General features: G+C 54.6%; 1 protein-coding gene across 3 annotated transcripts; it reads left to right on the top strand.

Moving 5' to 3' along the window:
• On the top strand, positions 1-27,653 carry Pcdh1 (protocadherin 1). Of its 3 annotated transcripts, XM_005006967.3 has the most exons (6): positions 1-130; positions 9,747-10,609; positions 13,631-15,826; positions 21,356-21,575; positions 22,469-22,507; positions 23,633-23,786. In XM_005006967.3, the coding sequence occupies exons 1-5, from the start codon at positions 55-57 to the stop codon at positions 22,492-22,494; spliced, it is 3,381 nt and encodes a 1,126-aa protein (XP_005007024.3). In that variant the 5' UTR covers positions 1-54; the 3' UTR covers positions 22,495-22,507; positions 23,633-23,786. The 3 variants fall into 3 exon arrangements, with proteins under 3 accessions (XP_005007024.3, XP_005007023.1, XP_063088344.1); XM_005006966.3 differs by lacking the exon at positions 22,469-22,507 and having other exon boundaries at positions 5-130; positions 23,633-27,653; XM_063232274.1 differs by lacking the exons at positions 1-130; positions 22,469-22,507 and adding an exon at positions 827-1,022 and having other exon boundaries at positions 23,633-27,653.
• The last annotated feature ends 284 nt before the right edge of the window (positions 27,654-27,937 follow it).

Here is a 27,937-nt window from a genome sequence, read left to right as displayed (position 1 = left end):
GGAGAGTGTGTGACACAGGCCGTGACACTGCGCGGCCTCGTGGGACAGGGACCCATGGGGCTCTATGTGAATGCGTTGTGGGTCGCCGACGAGTGTGGGTGGCCACGGCACTCCACCACCCCGAGGACAGGTGATCCAGGACCCTGGAGTAGCCGGAGCTCCGGCGCCTTCACTTCATCCTCATACTTGTGTATCCCTGCTGCTTACTCTAGAGCCCCCGGGTGCCATCCCCTACCCCCCACCGCAGACCCCTGTGCAGCCCCACCCCCAGGGCTCGCTGCGGCCACCGAGGCTGACCGCTCTGCGGCTTCGGCCAGGGCGGAGGAGGGGTGGATTCCCCGAGTCCGGGGGTGGGGGTGGGGAGGGCCGCAGGGGGCGATTCGGGGGTCGGGGCAGGAAGAGGGTGGATCTGACGGTAGGTGCGCGAGGAAGAATGCTCTAAGGGAGACACTCGCCGGCCTCCACTTCCCAGGAGGCAGAGTGGGGGACAGGTGTTTGCGTGGAGCAAGAGGGGAATTCGGGAAGGGTGCTAGATGTAGGCTGGGGGTGGGGGATAAGGGTAAGGTGAAGGGTGGAGGAGGGGATCCGCGCATTCCGGCCCCGGGCAATGGGGAGACGGCAGAGGAGGGGTCCCGGCTGGGGAGCCGTGCGCAGGGTCCCCTACCCGCGGGACCCGAGCGGTCCGGAGCTCCACCTCCCGGCCGGAGGGGGGCGGGGAGGCGGGAGGGAGGCGGGCGTGCGGGCCGGGAGGGAGGGGGAGGAGAGGGAGGGGGCGGGCCGGGCTGTGCGCTCCGCTCGCTGCTGGCTCCGCCGCCGCCGCCGCCGCCGCCGCCGCCGCCTCACACACTCGGGGAGCGGGAGCGCGGCGCGGACGCGGAGCCGCCGGGCTGCTGCGCCTACAGCCGGCTGAAGCCGGAGCCGAACCGCTGCGCCAGCCCCAGCCGCGCCGAGCCGCAGCCCGGGCCGGGGCCAGCGGCGGCTCATGGACAGCGTGGCCGGCGGCCGGTGCTGCCCCGAGGCGGGTAAGGATCCGGTGGTGTAGAGGCTGCCGCGGCTCCGGGCCCTAAGCGGCCATGGCCGGCAGGAGCCGAGGGAGGGGTGCCCGGCGGAGCGCGGCCGCGGGGGCCGGTCGGTGCCCGGTGCGGGGGTCTGAGGTGGGGCCTGCTGGGACACCGAGGGGGGCTGTGACCAAGACACTCTGGCCTCCAGGGTCCACGGCAAGAAGCCCAGAGGGCCAGAGAGCCAGACCCCAGCCCCCTTGTCGCGCTCCGAGCTCGCCCCAAGCCACGGGAATGAGGAGACTCTAGGAGCGCGCGCGGGATGGAGATGGTTGGGGGAAGCGCGCGGCCCTCAGTTTGGTGGGGGGCTCCTCCAGGGCGAAACAAGCAAAGAAGCTCACCCGCAGCACCACCACACACACACACACACACACACACACACACACACACACACACACACTTGTTGGGCGAATAGCTCTGCTCACTCAGGCGCTTCCAGTTCTCCATGAGCACCTGGAAGACCATACCACCGACATATACACACACATACATACATCGGTACATATGTGAAGACAGACATACCTCCCGCACACCAGCGCCCACTGGGGCTCAGTCACCAGCTCAGAATCTGCCTCAGCGTCTGCACAATCAGCAGCAGGGACTCACAACTCATGGTTATAAAGAGCAGCAACACAACCGGGCGTGACACTAGGCAACATAGACCCACAAACACAACCCCGTGTCCTCATATAGAAGCATCACGGCCACAGTCGCCAAATGGAACACTGGAAACCTAGCCCACTCTTCATACTCCTTTAAGGAACACACCCTAACATAAATTATGTTACCGAGCCTTGGCCAGGACACAGGTACACAGTAGGAGTCTTACTTGCTCCCCTGGACTGCACAGGCACTTACACACAACCTAGTGTCTTGGTACAAGCATTGATGGCACACACCCTAACACAGTTAAGAGGCACCTATAGCATCTCCTTACGGTCACAAACAAAATCCATTGCTTCATGCATTTTAACATTTGGTGTCACACATCTTGCACTAACAGTGTTCGGTACGCCCTGCAGAGCATACACATAAATACATTCTGCCCCTCTATCTCGGAGGCCAGGGGCCAGATTCTGTTGGGGGAAGCCGCCTGGGTCGCCTTGGCTGTAGAGTTCCAAGTACCTGTCACCCTAATCGCTACACTGTTATTGTAAATAATACTCTCAGCGGTAGCCCTTGGGCCGGCCGGACCTGCTTCCCGGCGGCGGGCGCCTCCCCCACCTGCACTCCCGGGCGGTACTGGCCGGGTATTCCGGGAACCAGCTGGACCCGGCAGGCCGCGCCATACCGCCTCCCCGGGACTCGGAGCCCTAGGTCCTTCGCAAAGAGTGCAACCCTGGGGCAGTGTTTGCGACCCTTGACGGCCATGTAGCTGAGTTTTCCTAGACAGCGGGCTCCCTTGCACACCTGGGTCCTACTCACACCTGGGGGCCCGGTCCCGGCTGCAGGCCAGGGCTGTACACAGGCAAGGCCCTAGGGCCGGAAAGGAGACAGTGGCGTGTGTAAAAGCAAAATTTGTGGATGAGCTGGACTCGCACCCCTTTTCCCGGTTATCCTCGCGTGGCTCAGCCTTCCGGTCTCAGTTTCCCCAGCAGTGGCCGGCGACTGTGCCTTGTGGTAGGAGAGGTTGGGGGACCACGCTGAGGCCACTGAGGATTTAGCACCGGGCAAAGACCCCGTTGCTCTGACCGAGAGAGGATCGGTTTTAAGAAAATGTCCCCGCCCGGCCGGCCGGGCTCGCGGCTTTGTAATTCCGGCGCCGGCTTCCTCCCCAACCCCCTCCCGGCGCCCGCTGCGTGGCTCGCGCTGGCGCCGGCTCGCGGGGGACCCTCGGCTGAGACCGGAGATGCTGAGGAGCAGGGATTCCCCGCGGCTGGCCGGGAGGCGGGGGACGCAAGTAGCCGGCAGGCCTAGGCACCGTAGCACGGCGTGGCGCGGACGTTGGTATAGCCTTGCCCCAGGCTCCCGGAGGCCAGGAGCCGCTGGAGTGGGGGTGGCGCCAGTCAAACCCTAGGAGCTGCCGCCGTCCCCCACCACGCACACTCTCCTCCGCGCGCTGGGTGTGTGCAGACTGGGGCTGCTCGTGCCGGCAGAGGCCAGGACTTCGTGCCAGAAGACTCAGGGTGCTTTCCAGCACCTGCTGTGTGGCAGCCCTCTGCAGCTGCAAGGAAGGGGTCAGCCCAAAAGTGGTGGTTTCTTGACGCTGGGGTCTGAGAGAGTTGAAACCTATAAAAAATAATTAGAGGGGGCTGGGGATTTAGCTCAGTGGCATAAGCACCTGCCTTGCAAGCAGGCGGTCGTGAGTTCGATCCCCGGTACCGATAAAAATGAAAAAGACAAAAAAAAATAATAATAATAATTAGAGTAAAGGCACAGGGCAGACTCCAGGGGAGAGGTGTGAGAAGAGGCCTCCCAAGGTGGGGTGGACTGGGGAGCAAGTCTGGGTTTAGTCTGGTGTGGCCACATTGAAGTCCCCTTTCCCCTCCCACCCCTAATTCCTGATTCCAGAAGGGACTTCAGCTGGAAAGGGGTGACCTCCTGGTCCTCCTGGCCTAAGGATTGCTGCTGGAGTTACTTCCGCAGAGAGCTGAGCAAGAGACTGTGAGAACGGTGGGGAAGAATGCGTAGAGGGGCCAGAAAAGGAGCCTACCTGATGTGGAGGAGCCTCCAGAGCAAGGAATCTGGTTGAGTGAGGGGAGTTGGGGAAAGAGGAGGCCCTGTGATACGGGGTGAGTGCTGCAGAAAGGGGTTCTGTTCAACAGGGCGCTGAGCAACTTCATCTACCAGCACCCGAGGTGGGTGGTGAGAATGCCTTAGTAAGGCACATACCATCTTTGCCTTGTAGGACTTGCTGAGCGGCAGCAAGTGGATTAGTTCCTCTGATGATTAAAAACAACCAACACCTACTATGTGCTCCATGCTTTAAGTAAGATATTGTATTCCAGGTTTGGTAGACTTTTAAACATATACATACTTTGCTGTGTAAACTGTAAACCTTAGATGCATTAGATTTGACTTAATCTTCCTAAATAACTTCAAGAAGCAGGATTTATTATTTCCGCTTTGTAGCAAGGAAACAGGTTCAGAAAAATAAATTAATTTGTCTAAGGTCACACAGCTAGGAATTGATGGAATGAGCAGTCTGGCTCAAAAATGCAGTTTCGAGAAGCCTAGGGAGGCAAACAGAGGGCTGTGGAAGAGAAGAGGAACTGAGGGCCTTGCATTTTGCACCTCGGCTATGGGAGACCTCTGAACAGTGCCCTCGGGTAACCCTTGGCTCTCCTGCCATTCTCAGGCTCTCAGAAACCAGACATGGATTCCCTTTGGCCCTTGGTGTTTTGTACCCTGGCAGCAGGGACTGTTGTGTAATAGTGCTGGGGTGAGGGTGGAGCGTCAGAGTTGACCTGGTCACTGGGGCAGTAATAGCTCTCCTGAAATGGTAATCAGCAAGAACTGGACCTTGGTATGTACACACACACACATCATCTCCCTCTCTCCCTGTCTTTCTCACTCCCTCCCTCTTGAATGAGAGCACACACACGTGTGCATGTGCATGCACGCGCGCACACACACACACACACACACACAGAGTCTGGAAATGCAGATTCCGGCTTAACCCTCACCTCTGTACCTCTACCCCCTTCTGCTTCTCTTGGACTCTGTCCCCCTCATCTCTTATTCCCGTGTCCCTGATGATTGTTTTGCACCTCAGGCCAACGAAGATGGGTGGCTGTGCCTGTTCCAGTGTAGGCTCTGACTTGTTGGGGTGTGGGCACCCATGTCACTGGGCGGAGGTAAGGTACCTTTGCCCAAGATGGTGGCCTTACCGAGAGAAGGACAGATAAGTGCTTAATCTCTCAAAGGCAGCCACCTGAGACTGAGCCTCAGACTAACAACTCCCAGAAACAACTGCTGGGGACAAAGGTCAGAAGTGGGGGCAAGGACAAGGAGGGGCCGCTTCCTGCCTCCTGGTCACATGACTTTCTGTGGGTCGTTACAACCCAACCGGCAGGGAAGCCTGACTTCAGTCCTGGAAGCCGAGGCCTTCGCTTTCCCTTTCCCTCCTGGCCAGTCCCAGAGATTTCCATCGATTCCCTTCTTGAATTCAGCCCTTCACCCAGGCTCTTAGACACAAAGTGGCACTCCATTTCTTACATCCTGGCTCTTCTTCACACCACTTCTTCAACCTAGGCCAGTCAATGTATTTTTTGAGTCTTAATTTGATCATCTATAATATGGGGAAGGGCTGTAATAATAAATAGCATCTGGTCCGGAGGCTTGGAAAGACTACGTGAGATCACACATGTAAAACACTGGCACGTTGGTAAAAACCTTTGCTGATGATGATGGCAGTGCGTGACGATGGGGATGAGGGTAATGATAGTTTGTGGGGTCTCAGGCGCTTTCTTAACTCAGTGGACCTGGTTTATCTTAAACTTTCCAAATTGACTGGGACCTTTGTGTCTCAGCCGCCCTGGGGATTTCTCCAAATCCCACTTTTCAATCAAAAAAATCCTAAGGGTGAGAAAAAAAAAAAAAATCCTAAGGGTGGGGCCAGATAATACCTTTTTTTAAAAGGCATTCTTGGGGTGTTTTAAGGGCCTAAGCCTTCCTCAAATTTTGTCCCCACTTTGGACAACTGTATCTCCATCTCAATTTGCCTATTACTCCCAGGGACACCTTCCTGTACTCCCATCCCTGTCTTTTTGTTTTGAATTTTACCCTTTGGTTCTTCCAACTCGGAAGCTGAATATTCTAATCTTTCCATGACTGTCTGCTGGCTAGGGGTAAGGATTGCCTAGGGACGACCAAGGAAAGGGTGCTGGTGTGTCTGTGGTGGGGGTGCTACCTAGGAGATCTGAGGGGTTGAAATCTCATATTGTGACCCCGAAAATGAGGAGGAAACTTCAGAGTGCGGGTTTGATCTGTAGCTCTTGAAGTGGCAACAAAATCAAAGTTGTCCTGACTTTGCCAGACCATGAACCCTAAATTTAAAGCCAAAATTTATGAGCAGACATTTTTTCTCTAGAAAAAATCTACACAATAGTTAGTTTATTTCATAAGCAAAAATGTGCCCCAAAAGGCAAAATTCTCCTTGATCTAGAGCGGGAGAAGTAGAGGCCAGCAATTCTGTATTTTCCTTTTTGCTGGGTTAAGGGTAATCCCATGAGCTTCCCGTGTAACTATTACCATGCCAAAATTTTACAAAGAGGATCAGGGAGCACTATGACCTTATGTTGTGTGTGTGGAGGAGGGTGGTGATTTTACAAGGTGCCCAGATGGAAATGAAGCTCTTTGGAGACAGTCCCTTGGGGTTGTGTTTGAATTTGGGCTTGGAGTGGTAAGATGAGCCCTGTGCCAGGTTCGTGCAGGTAGAGAGGAGGTGGCTGAAAGACGGGTCCAAATGGAACATCAGATAAATCCCTCCTTCCTTTAAAGAGAGGAGGGTTGCAACTCAGAGTAAACCCACACACTAATCTGATAATGGCCTTATACAGATTGAGTACTATGGTGCTGAGGAGTGGCCAGGGAGGGGCCTCGGTTCAGAGGAGGCTGCACAGGGGAAGATGAAATACTTGACTTGTGTAAGAAGCTTGTACATTCAATGAGCATTTGCTGAAGGTCCACTTTGTGGCCTAAATGGAGAAGGCTTACTTGGGAGGGTGGGGTTGAGACATGGTTCTGCTATGCAGTTCATGCTGGCCTTGAACTCACTTCGTAGCCCAGGCTGACCTAAAAATCACAACAGTCCTTCTGCCTCAGCCTCCCAAATGCTGGGATTACAGGCATATATCACCATGCCCAGTAAAGATTTACATTTTATTCAGCTAGTCCCTAGTGGAGTAGGATAAGTAGATAAATAAACTAGCAACAATGACACAGCAAATGTCTGGTGGGCTAAACTCTAGGACCTAAAATAATCAGATATCCAAGAACCATTTATTGCTGGGTGTGGTGGGTCACACCTATAATCCCAGCATTTGGGGAAGCTGAGGCAGTTGGAACACCATGAGCTCCAGGCCAGCCTGAACAACATGACAAGAACATGTCTCAAAAATTAAAGGGGAAAAAAAAAAAAGAAAGAAAAAGAAATTTATTGACTGCCTGCTGTGTCTCAGGTCCAGTGGTAGGTCCTAAAAATGCAAATAAAGTAGAGGTCCTTCCACTCTTGCTGCTGCTTGCTATCTTGTAAAAAAAAAAAAAAACAGATGTTTTTGAAGGACCACTTGTTAAATGCATGAATTGTATTGGGCATTTAAGGCATTTAACCTAAATTATCTCAAGCCTTCTAGGATATACATAGTATTATCCCCATTTTACAGATAAGAAAACTGACCTCTAGATCTTTTGCTTTGCCCACTCAGCTAGGAAATAGACAGCTGGAGTTTCCCTCAGACTGTGCCCCGCTGCAATGCTTACTTTTCTCCACTGTGCTGCCTTCCATATACCAAATAGATACCAGAGGCAACCCGACAAAACGACAGCCAGCCAATGAGCTAAAGCCATTGTCAGGACAGATTGGGCCAGTCTTTCCTGCCATGTCTTAGTGCTTGGGACAGGGCCTGGCACACTGTTAGAGCCCAGTAAGCATTCACTGAATGCATAAGTGAGCAACTATCATGTGCCTAGCTTTGTGGAGCTGCATGGTGGGGGTCGAGCGCATGTACAAAGTCTTGCCTCTTCCTTCAGGATGCTTGGCATCTGTCTGGAGAGACAGAGTAGGTGTGCAGCATGGACCTGAACAACACGAGTGGGCGATGACCCAGGCAGCCCATGATTCATTGCCTTAGGTTTGCAGCAGACAATAAGTGGCTGTGAGTTGGAGGAAGGACAGGTCGCTGTGGGCTGGAGAGGCTGGGGAGACTTCGGGGAGAGGGGCAGAACCTCCTTTCAGTGGGAGGGGTGTGGCGAGTGGCAGGTCTTGTGTGGGAATCCAGAAGTGGGGCAGGTTTTTCAGGTCCACCAAGAAGTGGCAAAAGGAGACTGAACCTGAACCCTCCATAGAAAACGCTGGGCCAGAAACTTTGCATTTGAACAGAGGAAGGACTGACCATAGTTTTGTTGGAGAGGCAAAGTAGGCTGCACAGGGACACAGGTGACAGCAGGTCTGGCTTGGGTTAGCAAGTGTTTAACCTGGCAGGGGTGAGGTGGGAGGGTTCTTGTGGGTGCATCTTGTGGTTGGCTCAGGCATGCAGAGCTCTAACTGGGAGAATTTAGGAGCGGGAAGGGAGAAGCTGGAGTGCAGTAGCAGCTGGTTCTGTGTAGGGATAGAGGTCAAACGGGAGCCGGGAGCCGCATGGTCATCCGGAGACCAGTGGCTATATGAGTGGGGGTTGGGGAGGGGTCAGGGAAAGGCCGGTGGTGTCATCCCAGCTCTGCCCTAGTTAGACCTGCTGGGCTCCTAGTTGCTAAGGACAGGCCAGGGCAGTTCCCAAAGCTCTTTTGTTTTTTTGTTTTGGTACTGAGGATTGAACTTACAACCTTATGCTTAAGCCATTGAGCTAAATCCTTGGCTCAAAGAATGTTGTTACTTTGAACACATACTTTTTTGGGGTTTTTTTGGTACCGGATTGAACTCACAAACTTGCACTTACCAGGCAGGTGCTATATCACTGAGCTAAATCTCTGGCCTTCCCAAAGCCAATCTGAAGGTCAGCCCTGACCACAGTCCTGACCCTAGTCTTGACCTCTGCTCCCTTCTTCCATGTACCTGCCCATGACCACAGGCAGAGAAGAGAGAAGCCCTGAGAACTGTTCACGTGCACGTGTTTGTGGGGGAAGCTGGGGAGGACTGACACCTACTCCTCAACCTTAGCTATTCTCATAAACCTCGACCGGTGTCCAATTCAAGCTGGCTCTTCATGGGGGTGGGCAACATGGGACACCAGGGTGAGGATTGTAAGGAAGAGAGGATTTGAGATGCTGTGCCTCATACACATACACTGCCTTGTCATCTCAGAAGAGAGAGAGAAAGCCAGATGTGATGGCACGTGCCCCAGCACTCAGCAGGCTGAGGCAGGAAGATCACCACTAATTCGAGGCCAGCCCAAGCCTTGAATGAATTCAGGACCAATGTGGACTACATAGTGAAACTTTGTCTCAAAAAACAGAGAGAGAGAGAGAGAGAAATGAAACTTCTTTCCCTCTCTGTCCAGCTGATCTGAGTGGACCCAGCGTGGTTAGCAATGACCCCAGGTATCTACGTCTCTTTTCCTGCTAGGGTGGGATGACGGGCTCCAACTGGGGATGTGAAAGGCCTAACCTTTCTACTCCTTTCCTCTCTCAATCTCAGTATCAGGGTAATTACCATGAGTGACTAAGGCAGGATGCTGGTGAGAAGGATGTGTTGGGCAAAGCGCAGAGCTGAGAGGGAGGGAGGGAGGGAGGGAAAGAGAAGCCCGGGCTGAACGTCAGGTGGTAAGGGCGTTGCATGGGCATGGGCGGGAGCTGCTGGAGACCTGACAGGCCTCCTACCCGCTCCTCCAGCTGGGCAGACACAGCTGCTGTACCCTGCTGTGAGTGAGGCTCAGGGAACTGGGCTCTGGGTTCTGGAGCCGGATTTGTGGTCTGACTCTTTGTGGAATGATGGCTTATCGGTGGTAAAGGGGAGCAGGGAGGCTAGCTCTGGGCAGTGCTTTGGGCCAGCTTTCTCCCTCTGGCTGATGGTTTCTGTTCTGCTTTCAGCCCTCCTGATTCTGAAACCTACCAGGATGGGGCTCCTGAGGCCAAGCCCGGGCCCTGGGGGACAGCATTTGCTGCTGCCCCCCTTGCTGCTGACCCTGTTGCTCCTGTTGGCTCCGTCTGCAGGCCAGGCCACCCGGGTAGTGTACAAGGTGCTGGAGGAGCAGCCACCCAACACTCTCATTGGGAGCCTCGCGGCTGACTATGGTTTTCCAGACGTGGGCCACCTGTACAAACTAGAGGTAGGTGCCCCATATCTTCGAGTAGAAGGCAAGACAGGTGACATTTTCACCACTGAAACCTCCATTGACCGTGAGGGGCTCCGTGAATGCCAGAATCAGCTCCCTGGTGAACCTTGCATCCTGGAGTTTGAGGTGTCTATCACGGACCTCATGCAGAATGGCAGCCCTCGGTTGCTAGAGGGCCAGATAGAGGTACAGGACATCAACGACAACACGCCCAACTTCTCCTCACCGGTCATCACTCTCTCCATTCCCGAGAACACAAACATCGGCTCGCTCTTCCCCATCCCACTGGCCACCGATCGAGATGCTGGCCCCAACGGCGTGGCCTCATATGAACTGCAGGCCAAGCCTGAGGCCCAGGAGCTCTTTGGGCTGCAGGTAGCTGAGGACCAGGAAGAGAAGCAGCCACAGCTCATCGTGATGGGCAACCTGGACCGCGAGCGCCGGGATTCTTATGATCTCAACATCAGGGTGCAGGATGGCGGCAGCCCCCCACGTGCCAGCAGTGCCCTGCTGCGTGTCACTGTGCTCGACACCAATGACAACGCTCCCAAGTTCGAGCGGCCTTCCTATGAAGCCGAGCTTTCGGAAAACAGTCCCATAGGCCACTCAGTCATCCAGGTAAGAGACCCCGCTCTGTCAATCTGACCCAAATTTGGAAACAAGATCCCCGCCCCTAAACAAGTGAGAGTTCCTTTTACTTAGGGGAGAAAATGCAAAAATACTGGGGTGAGACTAGCTTCTCCCCAGCTCCAGCCAGATGAGACCTTACTACCTCCCCTCTAATAGGTGATACTATTTCCCTCTATGAAGCTATTTAAGTAACAGTGACATACATCTAAATAAGTGTCCTGCTATACTCCAGCCACCTCAAGGCAGGGAAATCTCTGAGAAGTGAAAACATGTCCCCTGCCCAAGTCTAAGGAGCACCTTCTCTCACAGCCAGGGAAGCTGAGGTGGAGTAAGAGCCACGCTTTCCCTGGTGGATCTCTCCTGAGATGAGAGTATCTTCCAAACAAATGGGGGGCTCCCTTTAGTCCAGTGGACTTTTCTGGAAGTGGAGACATAGCCTCACAGTGTCCCTCATCAACAAAGTCAAATGAGCTCATGTTAGCCAGGCATGCCCTCCAAGCTTTAAAATGCCAGGCTGGGGTGTTTACACTTGCCTCCTCCCCTGGGCATGGGGAACCCATGGGGTGGGGCGCTTGGCACAGTGCAGGGGCCGCTTGGTTCTGTGGCATTCTCAGAGCCTATCTTCATGGGAACTGCCCTAGAGGCTGGGCATCTTGATGGGGCTGGAGCCTGGGAGGGAGCAAAGCAAGCGTCCTTGTGGACAGGTGGGTGTATCTCCCCCTGTCATCTCAGCGCTGGCCTTGGGCCATCCTCCCTCCTTTCTCCTTCCTCACGGGGTGAAGCTGCTTCTGTCTTTGATGTGAGGGGGACCTGAGAAGAGCTCAGCTGCCCTGGACACCTTTGCTCTGCCTCCCGGGAGACCCTTTCATCCCAGGTCCTGGGGCAGAGGTGGGTGGGTGTTTCCATTTTTCTTAGAAGCTGGTGGATTGGAATCTGGAAAAGAAGCTGAGAAAGGAAAGGGAGACAGATAGTCAGGATGATGAATAATAATAAGCTAGGTGCCAAGCACTGTTCTAAACACACTATGTATATTATATCATTTAATCCTTGCAGTACAAAGTAAGTACGTATTATCCCCATTTTACAGATGAGAATCTGAGCCCAGAGAGATTAAAAAACTTGCCTGATACCAGACCTACAGGTTCAGAGTCCACCCTTGCTGCACATATCCCACGGGTGGCTTCAGAGCCTCTGTGTGTCATGGCTATACATCCTCCCAGCGAGATACATCGGGAGGAGAAGAATAGCTTGAGAGATCGAGGGGTGAGAGGAGAGGATGGGAGAGAAAGGGCAGCGGGAAAGAAAATCAGAACTGAGCAAGAATGGAAGCAGACAGACAGAAGCCAAGAGTCAAAGATAGAGAAACATAACTCTGAAGCTTCAGGAAAAAAAAAAAAAGAGAGAGAGAAACGGAGACAAAGACAGATGGTAACAGGAAGATAAGAAGCCAGTCTAAAGACAGAGACAGTGGAGAGCGTACGTGCAGCTGGTGACAGAAACTGCAGTTGGGGAGGAAACGTACTGCAGGTTTGGCCCTCACAGATATGAGTGAGCACCAGGTATCTGGGATGGGAGACCCTGCCCAGGAGACTCTGTGGAAAAGCCCTATCGGGTGTGTAAGAAATTCTGCCATGAAGGAGAGAAGACAAACTTTGGTTTACAGGACCACCAGCTGCAGTGCCTAGCTCGGGTTTTATTTTTTTGGTAAAAATAATCAAACTTAGGACTTCATGCCTGCCATGGTGCTGAGCTATATCCCTAGGCCCCCAGCTCAGATTTTTTGAGACAGACAAGAGAGAGGATGGATGGATGGATGGGTGAGTAGAAGGAAGGACAGGTGGATGGATAGACAAAAAGAGGAATACTATTCAGGAAGCACCTTCCCATGTGGCATTTTCGTATGCATTAATGCCATTTAATCCTCATAATCCTGTGAAATAAATTCCTATTATTAATCTCTTTTTTACACATTTAAAAACTGAGGCTTGGGGCAGTTACATACACTTGACCCAAGGTCACATGATTATTTGAGAAGGGGTAGAGCTGGCATTTGAACCTGAGATCTCTGTTTTGTTCCGTAGAGGCTGCCAGATTGTGCCTGTCTTTCACCCTTACCCGCCATGACATTCCCTCTGGCAGCGACCTAGCTGCAGACCTCACATCTCCTTTCGACCTATTGTACCTCTGGCCGGTTGCACCTGGTTCCTACTGCCCTATTACTTCCCATGTTTGTGTAGACTGGGCCCAGTGCGCGTCGGCATTAGCGTGGGAGGGTGTGCCCACTGCAAAGGGACAGACAGTTCATTGTTTGATACTGGGAGCCCAGCCCGCTGCCAGCAGGCTCTGTGGCCTGCACCAACTCCTCCCTCCTGGCCTCAGGCTCAGACCAGATTCTTCACACTGGTGCCTCTGCCAGCCAGCAGTTGAAGAAGCTGCTAAAACAGGTTTCCCCAGTTTGACAGAGCAGTGGCTGAGCCTGGCTGGGAGTGGAGTGCATCCTCTGACCCACATCCCTACCTGGCTGCTTTCAAAAGAAATGCCCTCACCTGCGGGTTTCCATTCATGCATACAAACACCTAAAGACACAGCCATAATAAGGGTATAGCTACACATACACCCTACCCTGCTACTTACACAAGTGTCTTTCTTTAGAGGGTTGAAGGCCAATTTGATTGAATGAAAGAGTTTATCTAATTGCTAGTTGTATCTTCATCTCCCTGCTGGGTTGGACTAACACAAGAATGTGATGTGGACTTCAGCCCTGCTCTGTCCCATTTCTATTGGGTGTGTATTACTGCTAAGGATTTACAGGCTGCACCTGGCTGTCCAGCAAAATAGGTTAGTAAGGTCTGCCGAGTGACAAGATAGTACCTGTTTTGCTTTTCCAAAGGGCGCTAAGTTGGATTTGCTGTGTCCGATACACTTGTTGGAAAGTATATGCACTGTTTTCCTTGCTATCCCTGGTCTAATCCTTCCTTGTTCGCCGGGTTTGTCGCTCCTATCCTGTAGGTAAAAGCCAATGACTCGGACCAAGGTGCCAATGCCGAGATAGACTACACATTCCACCAGGCACCCGAAGTGGTGAGGCGTCTTCTGCGACTAGACAGAAACACTGGACTTATCACTGTCCAGGGCCCTGTGGACCGTGAGGACCTAAGCACCCTGCGCTTCTCAGTTCTTGCCAAGGACCGAGGTGCCAACCCAAAGAGTGCCCGTGCCCAGGTGGTGGTGACTGTGAAGGACATGAATGACAATGCCCCAACCATTGAGATCCGAGGCATAGGGCTCGTGACCCACCAAGATGGGATGGCTAACATCTCAGAGGACGTGGCAGAGGAGACAGCTGTGGCCCTGGTTCAGGTATCTGACCGAGACGAGGGAGAAAATGCAGCTGTCACCTGTGTGGTAGCAGGTGATGTGCCCTTCCAGCTCCGCCAAGCCAGCGAGACAGGTAGTGACAGCAAGAAGAAGTACTTCCTTCAGACCACCACCCCGCTGGACTACGAGAAGGTCAAAGACTACACCATTGAGATTGTGGCTGTGGACTCTGGCAACCCCCCACTCTCCAGCACCAATTCCCTCAAGGTGCAGGTGGTGGATATCAATGACAACGCACCTGTCTTCACCCAGAGCGTCACTGAGGTCGCCTTCCCAGAAAACAACAAGCCTGGTGAAGTGGTGGCTGAGGTCACTGCCAGCGATGCTGACTCTGGCTCTAATGCCGAGCTGGTGTACTCTCTGGAGCCTGAGCCAGCTGCCCAGGGTCTCTTCAGTATCTCACCTGAAAATGGCGAGATCCGGGTGAAGACATCCCTTGATCGGGAACAGAGGGACAGTTATGAGTTGAAGGTGGTGGCAGCTGACCGGGGCAGCCCCAGCCTCAAGGGCACAGCCACTGTCCTCATCAATGTGCTAGACTGCAATGACAATGACCCCAAATTTATGCTGAGTGGCTACAACTTCTCAGTGATGGAAAACATGCCAGCGCTGAGTCCAGTGGGCATGGTGACTGTCATTGATGGGGACAAGGGGGAGAATGCCCGGGTGCAGCTCTCGGTGGAACAGGACAATGGTGACTTTGTTATCCAGAATGGCACAGGCACGATCCTGTCCAGCCTGAGCTTTGATCGGGAGCAACAGAGTACCTACACCTTCCAGCTGAAAGCGGTGGATGGGGGTGTCCCACCTCGCTCAGCTTACGTTGGCGTCACTATCAATGTGCTGGATGAGAACGACAATGCACCCTTTATTACTGCTCCCTCCAACACGTCCCATCGGCTGCTGACCCCCCAGACACGTCTCGGTGAGACAGTCAGCCAGGTGACAGCGGAGGACATTGACTCTGGTGTTAATGCTGAGCTGATCTACAGCATTGCTGGTGGCAACCCTTATGGACTCTTTCAGATTGGGCCACATTCAGGTGCCATCACCTTGGAGAAGGAGATTGAGCGGCGCCACCACGGGCTGCACCGCCTTGTGGTCAAGGTCAGTGACCGAGGCAAACCCCCACGCTATGGCACAGCCCTGGTCCACCTTTATGTCAATGAGACATTGGCCAACCGCACACTGCTGGAGACCCTCCTAGGCCACAGCCTGGACACGCCACTGGATATCGACATTGCTGGGGACCCAGAATATGAGCGCTCCAAGCAGCGTGGCAACATCCTCTTTGGCGTAGTGGCTGGTGTCGTGGCTGTAGCCTTGCTCATTGCCCTAGCAGTGCTGGTGCGCTACTGCCGGCAGCGGGAGGCCAAGAGTGGCTACCAGGCTGGTAAGAAGGAGACCAAGGACCTGTATGCCCCCAAACCTAGTGGCAAAGCCTCCAAGGGAAACAAAAGCAAGGGCAAAAAGAGCAAGTCCCCGAAGCCAGTGAAACCAGTGGAGGATGAAGATGAGGCTGGTCTGCAGAAGTCCCTCAAGTTCAACCTGATGAGTGATGCCCCTGGGGACAGTCCTCGCATCCACCTGCCCCTCAACTACCCACCAGGCAGCCCTGACCTGGGCCGCCACTACCGCTCTAACTCCCCGCTGCCTTCCATCCAGCTGCAGCCCCAGTCACCCTCCGCCTCTAAGAAGCACCAGGTGGTGCAGGACCTGCCGCCTGCAAACACATTTGTGGGCACCGGGGACACCACGTCCACCGGCTCCGAGCAGTACTCCGACTACAGCTACCGCACCAACCCCCCCAAATACCCCAGCAAGCAGGTAGGCCAGCCTTTTCGGCTCAGCGCACCCCGGCCCCCGGCCCACCCCTACCAAGGGGCCATCTGGACTGAGGTGTGGGAGTGACAGCAGGATTCCTGTCATGGCAGCCCATTCAGGGGCCAGCCTAAGCAGGGGGGGCGGGCACAAGTCTGGGGTGGCTGAGGCCTTGGTAACGACCTTGCTGCCTTGCCAGGCATGGGAGTTAGGCCAAATGGAAACTGAGGGAAGGTATGTTCGGTGACCTCCTCCTGGCCCCTCGCCACTGGGGAGAGAGGCTTGTGACTTACCAGATCCCGGGATGCTGAACCAGCTGCGGGACCTTGCAGGTGGGGACTAATGGGCAGGTGAGCAGAATGTTTGGACAGCAAAGCCGGTGGGGAAAATGGGAAGGAGTCTATTCCAGACCTGGGATTCTATCTGAGACCAGCCATAAGCACTTGGGGGATGGGGGATGAGGGTCCGGTGGGGAACTGGGTGGAGACTCTGCCAGGGAGAAGAGCCCCCCACTTGTGCCTTCCATATATACTGTACGTTAACCTCTTCCTCACGCCCAGCTTCTGGGGCTGGGCCCCGCATACCCCACCCTTCCCTCATACTTTTCCCTGACAATAAAGTTCTCTATTTTTGGAGTTTTGGTTTCTTATTTTTCGGGAACTGAGAGAAGCAGTGAGAGAGACTGGAAGCAGCCCTCTGTTTCCCCACCTCTAGTCTCGGCCCCTTTCCCCATCCTAGACCTGCCTGCTCTCTTCCAACCCTGTCTTAGCTGTCTCCCTGTCCAGCCCCATACCCACATCCATGTCTAGAGAAAGTTTCTTCTTGACCTGACAAGCCTTCCATTGAAGGCATGGGTAGCCTGTCCCCTTGCTCCTGTTTGCAAGGCCTTCTTATGTATGACACCCTTCAACAAGAAAGGCTATGTAGAGATGCACTCCAGTTCTGCCCCATGTTCAGGACCTGAATTTATCCAGGTTGCCGAACAGAATAGCCTCTGACAACCTCAGGCCAGTACTGTGTGGGGTGGCAATTAGCCTATCTGCCTCGGGTGAAGCCACAGGAGCCTCTAGATTACACCAGCCACCTTCCCTCAAGACAAGATCTTCCTCCAGGTCCCTGCAACACCTCCCAACAACCAGCAATTAGCCAAGCCTGCCTACTGTCCCCACTGGGATCACTGTCCAGGGGACGCTAGGAGGGAGGGCCTGGGGGAGGCAAGGGGCTCCTCTGGCCTTTTGCCCACCTGCTCTGCTCCCTGACTCTTGTGTGCTCCATGCTCACAGACTGAGACTTCTAAGCTCTGTTTGCGCCCTGTAATGCCACCTCCCTCCCCTTTCTTCAGGCCCCGCTCTGGCCGCATGGGCTACTGGCTTTCACTCTCTCTCTCTCCGTCTCTCACTTCTCACTCTCTTGGGTCTGCCCTGTGTTTGGTTCTGCCTAAGGGAGGCTAAGGTGTGGGGAAGGGGCCTCAAACCCCAGGGGAGACTGAGGTCAGAGGCAGCCTATCTCCATGGTGACCACCACAGTCTTGAGACACTCCCAAGAGGTCCAAGGCGCCAGCTCTCTCTTTGAGCTAAAACTCCCCAAAGCACAGGATGCCCCCAAAATAAAAGTTCATAAGGACTTTGGAAGAGTAGGGCATGGGGAAGTGAAATCTAACTACAATCTCATTTCCCTGGAGAAGTCAAGTATCTGTAGGATGACTTCCCGTAACTCCTGACCTCCTCTTGGCTTCCTTTTCTATCCTTGCAGCCTTTCCTTTCTTCCGTTCCTTTGCCTCCTTCATCCCCTGCACTCCCTCCACCAAGCATCCAAGGAATTGTCCCTTACTTGGTTCTAGTCTTCTCCAACTCCCATGAAGCCACACTAAACATCCTGCCAACATTTGGATGCAAACAAGCCAGACCATTAGGGAACTGTTATCACTACAGCACACAGGTACTCTTACTGCGTGCTCAGCATGGTACTGGACCCTAATGAAGAAATGGTCATACTTGTGCAAGACACAAGTCAAATGAATCTTACCCATCAAGAGAGAAGTACCATTTAAAGCTTCCCCTAACTTGTTCCATGAAACTGCTTACCTTGCTGCTGCTACCTCCCTTTTTAAAAAAAATCTTGCTAAATGCAAGACACCATGCGAAGCACTTCATGTAAATTAGTTCCTTCAATGATCATAACACTTTGTGATATAGGTCATTTTACTTACTTTACAGAAGGGAAGATTAGTTAATGATAGAGCCAGTATCTAAACACAAAACGTTAGGAAATCTTATTTCTACCGTCTTCCATTATCCATTATGCTATTTCTTAAAAAATGTTCCATGATTAAGTTAGTTATAAGAGAGTCACTATCACATTTGCTTATTAAGGATTCTGGGAAACCCTGCAAGAAAGAAGGGCTTTATTAATCTTGTATAACTCTGAGTCTTCAAATTTATTTGACCACAGTGCCCCTCCCTTTCTTGGAATAACAGTGATGAAATCTGCAAAGGATGTGAGAATAGCTTCTGGGAGGAGAATATGAACCTTGAGCTGGCTTGAGGGTCTCTTTTGCTGGTGTCAACTTGTGAGCACCCTGGAGATGGGGAGAGGGCAGAAATGGGAGTGTCCCAGATGACCACGGAGGGTAAAGGAGTGAGCTGAGAGAAGAGATTGGAGGAACTATAGGTTTTTCTATAGTTCCTGGAATGCCATGCCAAAAATTCAAGAAAAAAATGAAAGTCCCTGAAAGTTTAGGAGATCTTTAGGTGAACTGAGTTTTAGAAGTTCACTGTAATGTATGGTGGGTTTAAAAAGGAGTAGAGATAAAGTTATGAGATTGAATCTCTACGGCCAGGTGTGGTGGCATATACCTGTAATCCCAGCCCTCTGAAGCATCCCAAATTCAAGCCAGCATTGGGACATATGACATAGCCAGTTTAAGAGCAGCCTAGAATACTGCACTGTCTCTGATAGACAGATAGATAGGTAGGTAGAAGATTGAACCTCTAAGGTTAGAACCAAGAAGGTGTAATGGTGAGGTGGGAGATCACAAGTTCAAGGTTAGCCTGGGCAACTTAGTGAGACCTTATCTCAAAATAAAATAAAAAGGGCTGGGAATGTAGCTCAGTTGTAGAGCATTTACCTAGCATGTAGGAGCATGTGGGTTTACTCCCCAGCATTAAAAAATAATAATAATAAAAATTGGGAGAGTGGACAGAGGGTAAAGGATGGACAGCTTTGGCCTCATGAGGGAGAAAGGACCTGTTGGCTTCAAAGGCTCAGAGTGTCGGGAGGGATGGGGAAATCATAGGGATGGGGAAATGTGAGTGATAGGATACTCATAAGATCATTGCTTATGAGAAGTTGATGGACAGAAAAGATTTCGGGGGCTCAGTGACACAAGCACCTGCCTGGCAAGCACAAGATTCTGAGTTCGATTCTCGGTACCAAAGAGGGGAGGAAAGAAAGAAAAAGAAAAAAGACGAAAAAGAAGTTGGATTCAGACATGCTGCAGCTGAAGGATCAGTAGGGGCAGCCAATTAGAAATACTCTGCAAGTGCTTGGAATTTCAGGAGTACAGTTTCACAGTGATTTGGGATCTTGGATTTTAAGATTTGTAGTCATAGGGGCTGGGGATTTAGCTTAGTGGCATAAGCGCCTGCCTTGCAAGCAGGCAGTCATGAGTTCGATCACCGGTACCGATAAAAAAAGACAAAAAAAAAAAAAAAAGATTCGTAGTGATAGAACAATGGGGAACATAGAGTATAACCCACTGCTAGTTTCATTTCACAGAAGAGCATCAGAGGCCGAGAGCCTAGGTGGTGGGCAAGCTCTCTGTTGCTAGGTGTGGGTTCTGCAGGGAAGGAGGGCTGCAAAAGCCTTAAAAGAAAAGAGAAGCTTATCAACCATCCTGCTGCCCTGTGCCTTCCAGAACCCTCCCGGAGTTTGTTCATCCCAGTACTAGGGTGGACTGTTTTCCTCCCAACCCCAAACATATACTTTTTCTCATCATTCAAGCTCTTCAGTGTTTGAGATAACAAGGTGGGTTCTTGAAGCTGTGGAGAGGTGGGCTGGGCTGCCTTCCTATGAGCTCACACTCTGTCCTCACAGCCTTGGACCTATCCCAGCTGCCTGCAGTGGCCCGTGGAGATCGTGAGGGGTACTGGGAGTGGTCTGCAAACCTGGGACCACCTCCTTTGGCCATTGTCATAATCTCTTAGCAAGGTTCAGGTTTGTAAAGACAAAGCACTGCCTAGGGTGGCGGGTTAGAGGAGCCTGGGGACTCATCAGCAGGGCTTGGGCCTTGCTGCTCCCACCTCTGGCCTCCAGGGGCCCTGGGTCTGTGCCCTCCACAACTTCTAATTTCTGGTTGGCAAGAGAACTACTGGCAGTCCCAGGTGGGTGTTTGGGTGGCTGGCTTATTGTGCCAAGGGCCAGGCTGAGGTTGCCAGGTTCCTGGGCTGATCGTTAACCCATGGCAGGCAGACAGGGCTGCCAGCTGGGAGAGCCTATCACGGTTCCACTCTCCTGACCCCCGATACCCAACCTAAGCTTCCAGTCTGGCTCCACCAAGCTGGAGGCTTCCCCTACAAGCTCCTTCCTGTTTCCTAGAAGGAGTCTCCATTCGAGGCCTGCTTTCCCAGTCCTCGGTGGACGCCATTCTAGTTCATCCAAGACCCTGTCCTGTCTGCAGTCAGCATCCTGTTTCCAGATCTAGAGGACTGCAGAATGTTCATTGTTCTGTTCCCCTACCTCAGGTGCTCTGGCTTATTACAGGATTCCTCTCATCCTTTTGCACTGCCAAGCCTCTCCGGAGGGGAACGAGTGGGGCTGGGGGCTGAGGGCTGGCGGGGAGGGCACACATCAGGCTGCCTCGGCACCACATACCAGGGATGAGAAACAGAGGCTGAGAGAGGTTACCACTTCATTTGGACGAAGGCCATGGGAAGTTACAGAGCAGTGAGCAGGTGAGGAACTGGAGTTCCGAGAATGCTTTCGGGAAATTAGGGGACTGGCACTGGAGAGCTGTTTGGGAGTTAGGGCTCTACTGCTTTTAGGAAGCTGTTCTAGAAACTGGAGGCTGTGCTGGTGTTTAGAGGCCATGCTGACACTTGGGGAGTTAGCTGGTGACACTTGAGTAGTGTTTTGGTGTTGGGCTCTACTCTGGATCAGGGGCTGTTCTGACATAACAAGGAGGCCGTGCCGTGTTGGGAAGCGTGGCTAGAACCAGAAGGGCTGTGCTCTAACCCGTGGTTGTGCTGAGTTAGGGTTACTGTGGTGGCTGTAATAACACTGGGGCCTGTGCTGTGTGGGACTTTCAGCATGTGGACTTAACTACACTGCGAGCTGTCCCCAGAATTAAGGGACAGACCTCTATAGGAGCCTGTGCTTTTGGGGGTCTATGCTGCGCTCACCAGCTGGGCCTCTTCTTGGTTGTTGCTAAGACCTAGGGGGACCTTGCTGGGGCTGGGGCTGGGGCTGGGGTTGGGGTGGTGCTGGGCCCAGTTCAGCCAGCTGGCTGGCCAACAGTGACACTCTCTCTCCCTGCAGTTACCTCACCGCCGTGTCACCTTTTCGGCCACTAGCCAGGCCCAGGAGCTGCAGGACCCGTCCCAGCACAGTTATTATGATAGCGGCCTGGAGGAGTCTGAGACGCCATCCAGCAAGTCATCCTCCGGGCCCCGACTCGGGCCTTTGGCCCTGCCTGAAGATCACTATGAACGCACCACCCCTGATGGCAGCATAGGAGAGATGGAGCACCCCGAGAATGGTGAGGAGTGTCAGCATGGTTGATGCACCCTAGGAGTGTGGAAAAGCCTGAGAATGGTGACAAGAACTTAAAAATATCCTCCACTTACCGAGTTCTTCTTGTGTATTTGACTTACCACACTAAGTCTTTAGGGATATATTTGTTAATTCTTCACAACTACTCTCTGATCTGAGAACTTGATCGTGCCACTTTAAAGTGGAGAGAATTGAGGCTCAGAGAGGTAAAGTCACACATCTAGGAAGCAACACTTGGGAGTGCTCAGACCCACATTTCTCTGGGCCCAGAGCCCTTGCATTCCACGCTACCTTACACTGCCTCTCTGGGAACAGGGACCTGAGAATGGTGGCCAGAAGCTCAGGTAATGCTGAGGAAACCTTGAGAGGCGGGTGATGGTCCCCTAGTGGAGTTGGGGGGCCTTGAGGCTAGAGACTGGGCCGCAGGAGCAGAGACAGGATGGTGACCTGTGAGGAGAGGAGTGGAGAAGGTCTGGAAGGGGAAAGGCATGGCTGGGAGGAGTTTGGGGGATTACAGAGGAGGGAATCTGGGCTGGAGCGTGAGAGTGACGGTGAGGTATGCTGACAGGCTGTGCATGCTTGTGTGTGGGTGTGTATGTGTGAAGGTGCCCATGGCAGCCTGTGGAGAGAGGGATCCTGAATCAGCGGGTCCTTGGGATAGAAAAACTCAGGCTTGGCACTATCCGGGGTCTCATTTCTTCCTCAATCCAAGTGTCCTATCGCCCCAAAGATGAAAAGTTCCACTGTGCACCCCTCAGTCAGGCCCCCAGGCCCTACGTCTAAACCCCCAGGCCCTAGGTCTCACTGTGCCCTCTGCCCCCACCCCTGCCCGTCCATGTGTGATCTCATGCCCGTCTCGTCCTTTTTGTGCCCGCGCAGAGCCGGCTGGCCGGAGCAGGCCCTGAGGCGGAGTGCCAGGTATGTGGGAACTGCTCTGGGGTCTGGGGTCTGTGGGACTTGGCCCAGCACCCAGCCCCACCTACCCAGTGCTCCGTGCCACACTGGGTCCCCCAACTCTGCCCTGAGCTGAAGAGCCTTGGCACTTTGAGGGTTAACAACAGAGCTGTCCCCTCCTCACCTTGCACTGGCAGGAGGCCAAGCCAGGGTGGGGGCGGTGCCAGGGGAGCTCCTGCCCCAGGCAGTGCTGCTCCATGTGTCCCTGGGTGGGAGGGTCACTGCCTGGTGCTGTCCCCAAGTGAGGGCGGGTCAGGGGGAGCTGTGACAGGAAGTGCTCATGGCCCAGCTGTTCCCATAGAGATTCCTGCTGCCCAGCAACCATACAGCTACTGCTGATGTCAGGCAACTGCTGATGTCAGACGGCCAACTCCTGTTCCCTGGGGAATTCTGGGCAGGGAGCCGGGGCAAGGCCAGGGCTGGTGAAGGGGCTGGAGTGAGGTGGTCAGGGGCTGCATGAATGTGAGTGTATGTGTGGTTTGCGAACAGCCACATAGATGCTCGCCCCTCTCCCTGGCTTTGAAGCAAAATGTTGCTATACTGGAAGCATGTGAGGTTTGAGGGGGGTGTAGAAGGAAGGTATGTGCCCATGTTTGTTGCACAGTGGGGTAAACTCCTGTGTCCACGCCTATCTGTGTGTGTGTCTGTGTGCAGGACAGAGGCATAGGGAACCACTTGTGTCCTTAAATGAAGATGGGGATTTTCTCAGCCTTATCTGAGGGTAGCATTGCATGTCTAAGTCCGTTTGAGACAAACGACAGTGTGTGTAGATGAATTGTGTTTGTGACCCTCTCCAAAGGCAGATTTTGAGTGTGTGTGCAGAACAGTGCTAAAGAGTGGATGGGGCTCAAATGTGTCCATTTAAAGAGAGAGACAGAGTCTGTGAGAGGGAGGGCGAGAACACAGTGGGTCGGCAGGTGGGTGATGGGTGGGTACAGGTCTTTTTGAGGGGTGTGTGCTTGTGAGCTAAGCGAGTGGGACAGCTGTGCACCCTTATCCTGAGTCAGGATGCAGATGCCAATGGGAGGCTAGGGAACAATACTTTTTGGGGGCTGCCATTCCTGAAGACTGTGTTGCTCTCCTCTGCAGACCTCCGCCCCTTGCCTGATGTCGCCATGACGGGCACATGCACCCGGGAGTGCAGTGAGTTTGGCCACTCTGACACGTGCTGGATGCCTGGCCATTCGTCTCCCAGCCGCCGGACCAAGAGCAGCGCCCTCAAACTCTCCACCTTCGTGCCTTATCAGGACCGAGGAGGGCAGGAGCCTGCGGGCGCCGGCAGCCCCAGCCCCCCGGAAGACCGGAACACCAAAACGGCCCCCGTGCGCCTCCTGCCCTCCTACAGTGCCTTCTCCCACAGTAGCCATGATTCCTGCAAGGACTCGGCCACCTTGGAGGAAATCCCCCTGACCCAGACCTCGGACTTCCCACCCACAGCCACGCCTGCATCTGCCCAGACGGCCAAGCGCGAGATCTACCTGTGAGCCCCCTCCTGGCCAGCTGGCCACCCCTTTCCCCGGCCGCCGCAGGCCAGCTCCCACATGGGCCCATTCCAGGACCCAATTCTTGACCCCTCCAGCGTGGGCTCTGTGGCCAGGGCCCCGAGCAAGGGGGAGCACTGGCCTCACAAACATGCTGGCCCTTCCCCATGCAGGGTCCAGGTCCTCTCCCTTGTTTCCATACCCCCAGCTCCCAGGAGCACCTTTTCCCCTTTATAGGGCTCCTCCCAGCTGATGCCCAAGGGGGCTCCTCTACAGTGACTGGGCTCCTTTCTGTCAACTTCTGAGGAGCACCCCCTCACTGGGGGCAGATGGTGGAGTCAAGGGTGGGCAGCACACTTTCAACTCATTGTTTCCCGCATGGCCGATCGGGGCGGGGACAGCATGCCCCATTTCAGTCTGAGCAGGGCTGAACTGGGGAGCCCCTCTCCCTGGGAACTCCCAGAGGAAACTCTTGACCACCAGGGGCTCCCTGAAGGGCTTTTGTTACCAAAGGTGGAGTGGGATGGGGTGGGAGTGGGGTGGAGGCCTTGTCTTCCAGTACTGCTCCTGGGCTGGCCCACCTGCCCGCCACATGCCCAAGCCCCGTCCCATCTGGGCTGCCCCTTCCCTGCTGGTCATGCAGTGTCTGTATATAAGGACCTTGGAATGATGTCCCTATTTCTGCCTGATTTGCAACTTTTCTCGTTGATGTTGTGTTGTCTTGGGGGGACTCCCCCCCCCCGGGGGGGGCCTTCCTTGTGCCCCTCTGCCCTGCTGCAGTGCCCCCCACCCCAGGCCTCTATTGTTCCATGTTGTAAATACCCCTGGGGCTGTGGTGGGATGGGGGTGCAGGCCAGGGAAACAGTGGGTGGGTGGGGGTGGGGATGAGGGTAACATTTGCCTATCAGCAGAGCTGGGCTTTTATTTAATTTTTTTTAAAAATACAAATCTCTATTTTTTTGGAACTGTTGCGCTGTGCCCTGGGGGGGATCCCCGCTCAGCTCAGGCTGGCCTCCCACATCCACATGAGCATCACGGAGGGGCCCTGAGGCTGTGGGGGGGCAGCTGGACAGGGGTGGGATGACTGTGCCTCTGGCCTGGTTGGGTGAGTTGGGAGCAGGAAGGTTTGCTCAGGGGGTGGCTGGTTGCTGCCTCCGGTATGGGGGACGGCACCCTTCCCCCTCCCTGCACCCCAGCCCCCAACCCCTGCCATGACTGACCCGTCAGCCTGTAAAACCACCATTGCCTTGATCTCAGGGGGTGGGAAGGGCTGCCTCAGGGCACCCTAGGCTCCAGGCCCCCTTCTTCCAGTTGGGCTTCCCTTTGCCAGGGTCAGGGGTCCGATGGGGGAGGGGGGAGGGAGGTTGGGGGGCAGAGAAGCCCAGTCAGCCATGATGAGGTGAAGGTCACTTCTTCACCTCAGGGGGCCAGGGTGTGAGGGGCATCCTGCTGAGCCCCCATCTCCCACTGTGGCCATCTCAAAGCCTCAGCCTCTCTTCCTTCCAGAAACCCCACTGCCTTGGCCCATACCTCTCCAGCTCCCGAGGGGCCCAGGCTGGGAGGCTGGAGACTCAGGGTATGGCCCTTGCTTAGTATAAGCTTGGGGGGTAGTGGCCCGAGTGTGTGGGAGGGGTGGGTACAGGCTGCTGGGTTGTCTGGTGCCTTTGGGAGCTGTGCTGCTGGGGTTTTGGACTCCAGGGATCCCGTCCCCACCTCAGAAAAGCCAGGGGGGCTGTAGAATCACTCTGTTCTCTGCTTTCTTACCCCTGACTTGGTTCGAGATAACAGTGCTGGGAAGGAGAGCATTGTTAGGTTGGTGGCCCCAGCACCCACAGCCCTTCCACGGAGGACAGTAGCAGAGTGAGTGGGCTGGGTGGCAGCAGCAAGGTCAGGGAGTTGGCCAAAGGCTCCTTTCCCTGGGGGAGGCCCAAGAAGTGGGCTGGGGGCCTGTTAAAGAGACAGAGCCCCGCCCCCCCGCACAAATGGGGCAGGTGCAATACTGGTGGAGATGGTCGCCTGAGGTGCCCAGCTGGTAGGCAGTGGCCTCAAGAGCTCACCTGGGGCCCGGAGGTCAGGATTGGGGCAAAAAGATTGTACGAGGCCTTTTTGCTTGGTGAAGAGGATGGTCTGGAGAAGGGGCATTCCTGGGGTCTGCAGATCCTTGCAGGAAGTCCCTGATGGCCTGGGTACCCTCCCCTGGCCTTGGAGACTACTGAGCACCAAGTGGAAGGGCAGAGGAGCAATTTGCACAATGGAGAAGCCAGAAGGAAGGGGATAGCCCAGGTGGCTGGGAGGGCTGAGAAGCACAGGGCAGAAGTCCTTCCCACAGACAAAGGCAGAGCCCCCCCTTGGCCCCCTGGTGGGGTCAGGGTGCTAAGTCTGTCACCACCTGGGCACTCATGAGGTGAAACCAAAGGTGGGCAGGGGATGGGTGACAGCACTGAGGACTAGCCCTCTTGGTCCTAAGTCTGTGAAGCCCCTTCCCAATGCCTTGTGTCGCGTACAGTTTTATGTACCAATAGGCGACATTTGGCCAGAGGAGACCTCCCTCAAAACCCAGCCTGACCCAGTCAGTGTCTTCCTAGAGGGGACCTAGTTGATCCCCATCCCCCTACTTCAGAGCATGTCTCTTGATAGAGGGTGTATGGGGACATATTTTTCTCCTAGGGTTCCCGAAGCATCTCCTCACCTGGGGGGGGGGGTGTCTCGGGGCATCCGTGACCTCTGGGGGCTCTCTGGCCTCCACGTCTCCTCTTGGGAATCTCTGGGGAACACGTATTCCCGCTAGGGAACCATGGGAGCATGTCTCCCCTCCCTACCCAGGCTCTCTGGGGAGCCTGTTTTCCTCCCAGGGTTCCTGGGAGAACCTAAGACAAGTCAGTCTTGGGCCATCTCTCTTCCCAGGGAAGGGGTATCTCTGAAGCTGTCCGGGAAGGGATGTTTCTGGCCCTCCCCCATCTCTCCTACGGGGGTGTCTTCCTGAAGCACTTTGGGATGAGGCTGGTGATCTCTGAGTTGTCTTGTCTCCTAGGGGCTCGGGGATACCTCTCTCTTGAGGGCGGGGCCTCCGGAGCCGTTTCTTCCCTGGATGGGGGCTGTCTCCGGGTATTGGGGAGGGCTCCTGATGGCCGAGAGAGAAGGTCTCTTGGGGGGCGTCTCCGTGCGGGACTTCTCTGGGAGGGGAGACTGTGTCTCGCCTCCGAGGCGTAGGTCTGCCCATGGGGAAGAGGAGACTGTGTCTCCTTGGGTTTCCGAGTGGGGAGGGGGGCAGTGTCTCTCTCGTGTATCGGGGGGTGGGGTCGGGGAGGGGGGTTCGGGGTGCGTCGGGTGCCCACTTGGGGTCGTGTTTCTCTTGGTTCGTGCCACTTCCCACCGCCTCGCTCCTTCCGGGAAGGGCCCCGCCCCCACCCGTCCCCATCCCTGGCGCTGCGAGCACAATCCCGTTGATTTGTAACGATTTCTGTCTCTTTCTGTCTTTCTCTTTCTCTGACCTCCCCCTCGCCGCGAGCATGCGCAGGCACCGCCCCTACCCTCTCCGGTTCGGTTCGTTTCCGGTTTGTTTGCTGAGCTGTCAATGAAAGACCCGTGTAATTATTCCCGAGCTTTACAATAAAAGTGTGAAAACCGGACCCCACTCCGCTTCTTCCAAGCCCGGGGTCTGCGTCCCGGGGAGAATGGAGCTGAGTCTGGGATGGAAACCTTGGAGAGGACTGGAGGGGTCGGGAGGGAAAGAGACCGACTGGGAGCGATGGGGACTCGGGGCTGGGGAAGGAAGGACAGACTGACAGACGCCTAGTTCCTACAGCTCCAAAGGGCCCGCCCGCCCCACGCTCCCGGTCCGCACGTAACTCAGGTGCCGGCCAGGGCTGGACTGGCGGGCGCCGAGGAGGACGCGCTGCGCAGCTGCCTTTCC

This window comes from Cavia porcellus, unplaced genomic scaffold, assembly GCF_034190915.1.
Source record: "Cavia porcellus strain 051 isolate PalLab524CR breed Dunkin Hartley unplaced genomic scaffold, mCavPor4.1 scaffold_21, whole genome shotgun sequence".
Classification (NCBI taxonomy): domain Eukaryota; kingdom Metazoa; phylum Chordata; class Mammalia; order Rodentia; family Caviidae; genus Cavia; species Cavia porcellus.
The sequence above is the reverse complement of the archived record's forward strand: the minus strand, read 5'-3'. Positions and strand labels throughout refer to the sequence as shown.

Excerpts from the sequence above, each read along its gene's own strand:
- Pcdh1 (XM_005006966.3), top strand. The coding sequence starts at position 55 with ATGGGGCTCTATGTGAATGCGTTGTGGGTCGCCGACGAGTGTGGGTGG. Across the intron at positions 10,610-13,630 it reads TAGGCCACTCAGTCATCCAG|GTAAAAGCCAATGACTCGGA; the intron begins GTAAGAGACCCC and ends CCTATCCTGTAG. Across the intron at positions 15,827-21,355 it reads CCAAATACCCCAGCAAGCAG|TTACCTCACCGCCGTGTCAC; the intron begins GTAGGCCAGCCT and ends CTCTCCCTGCAG.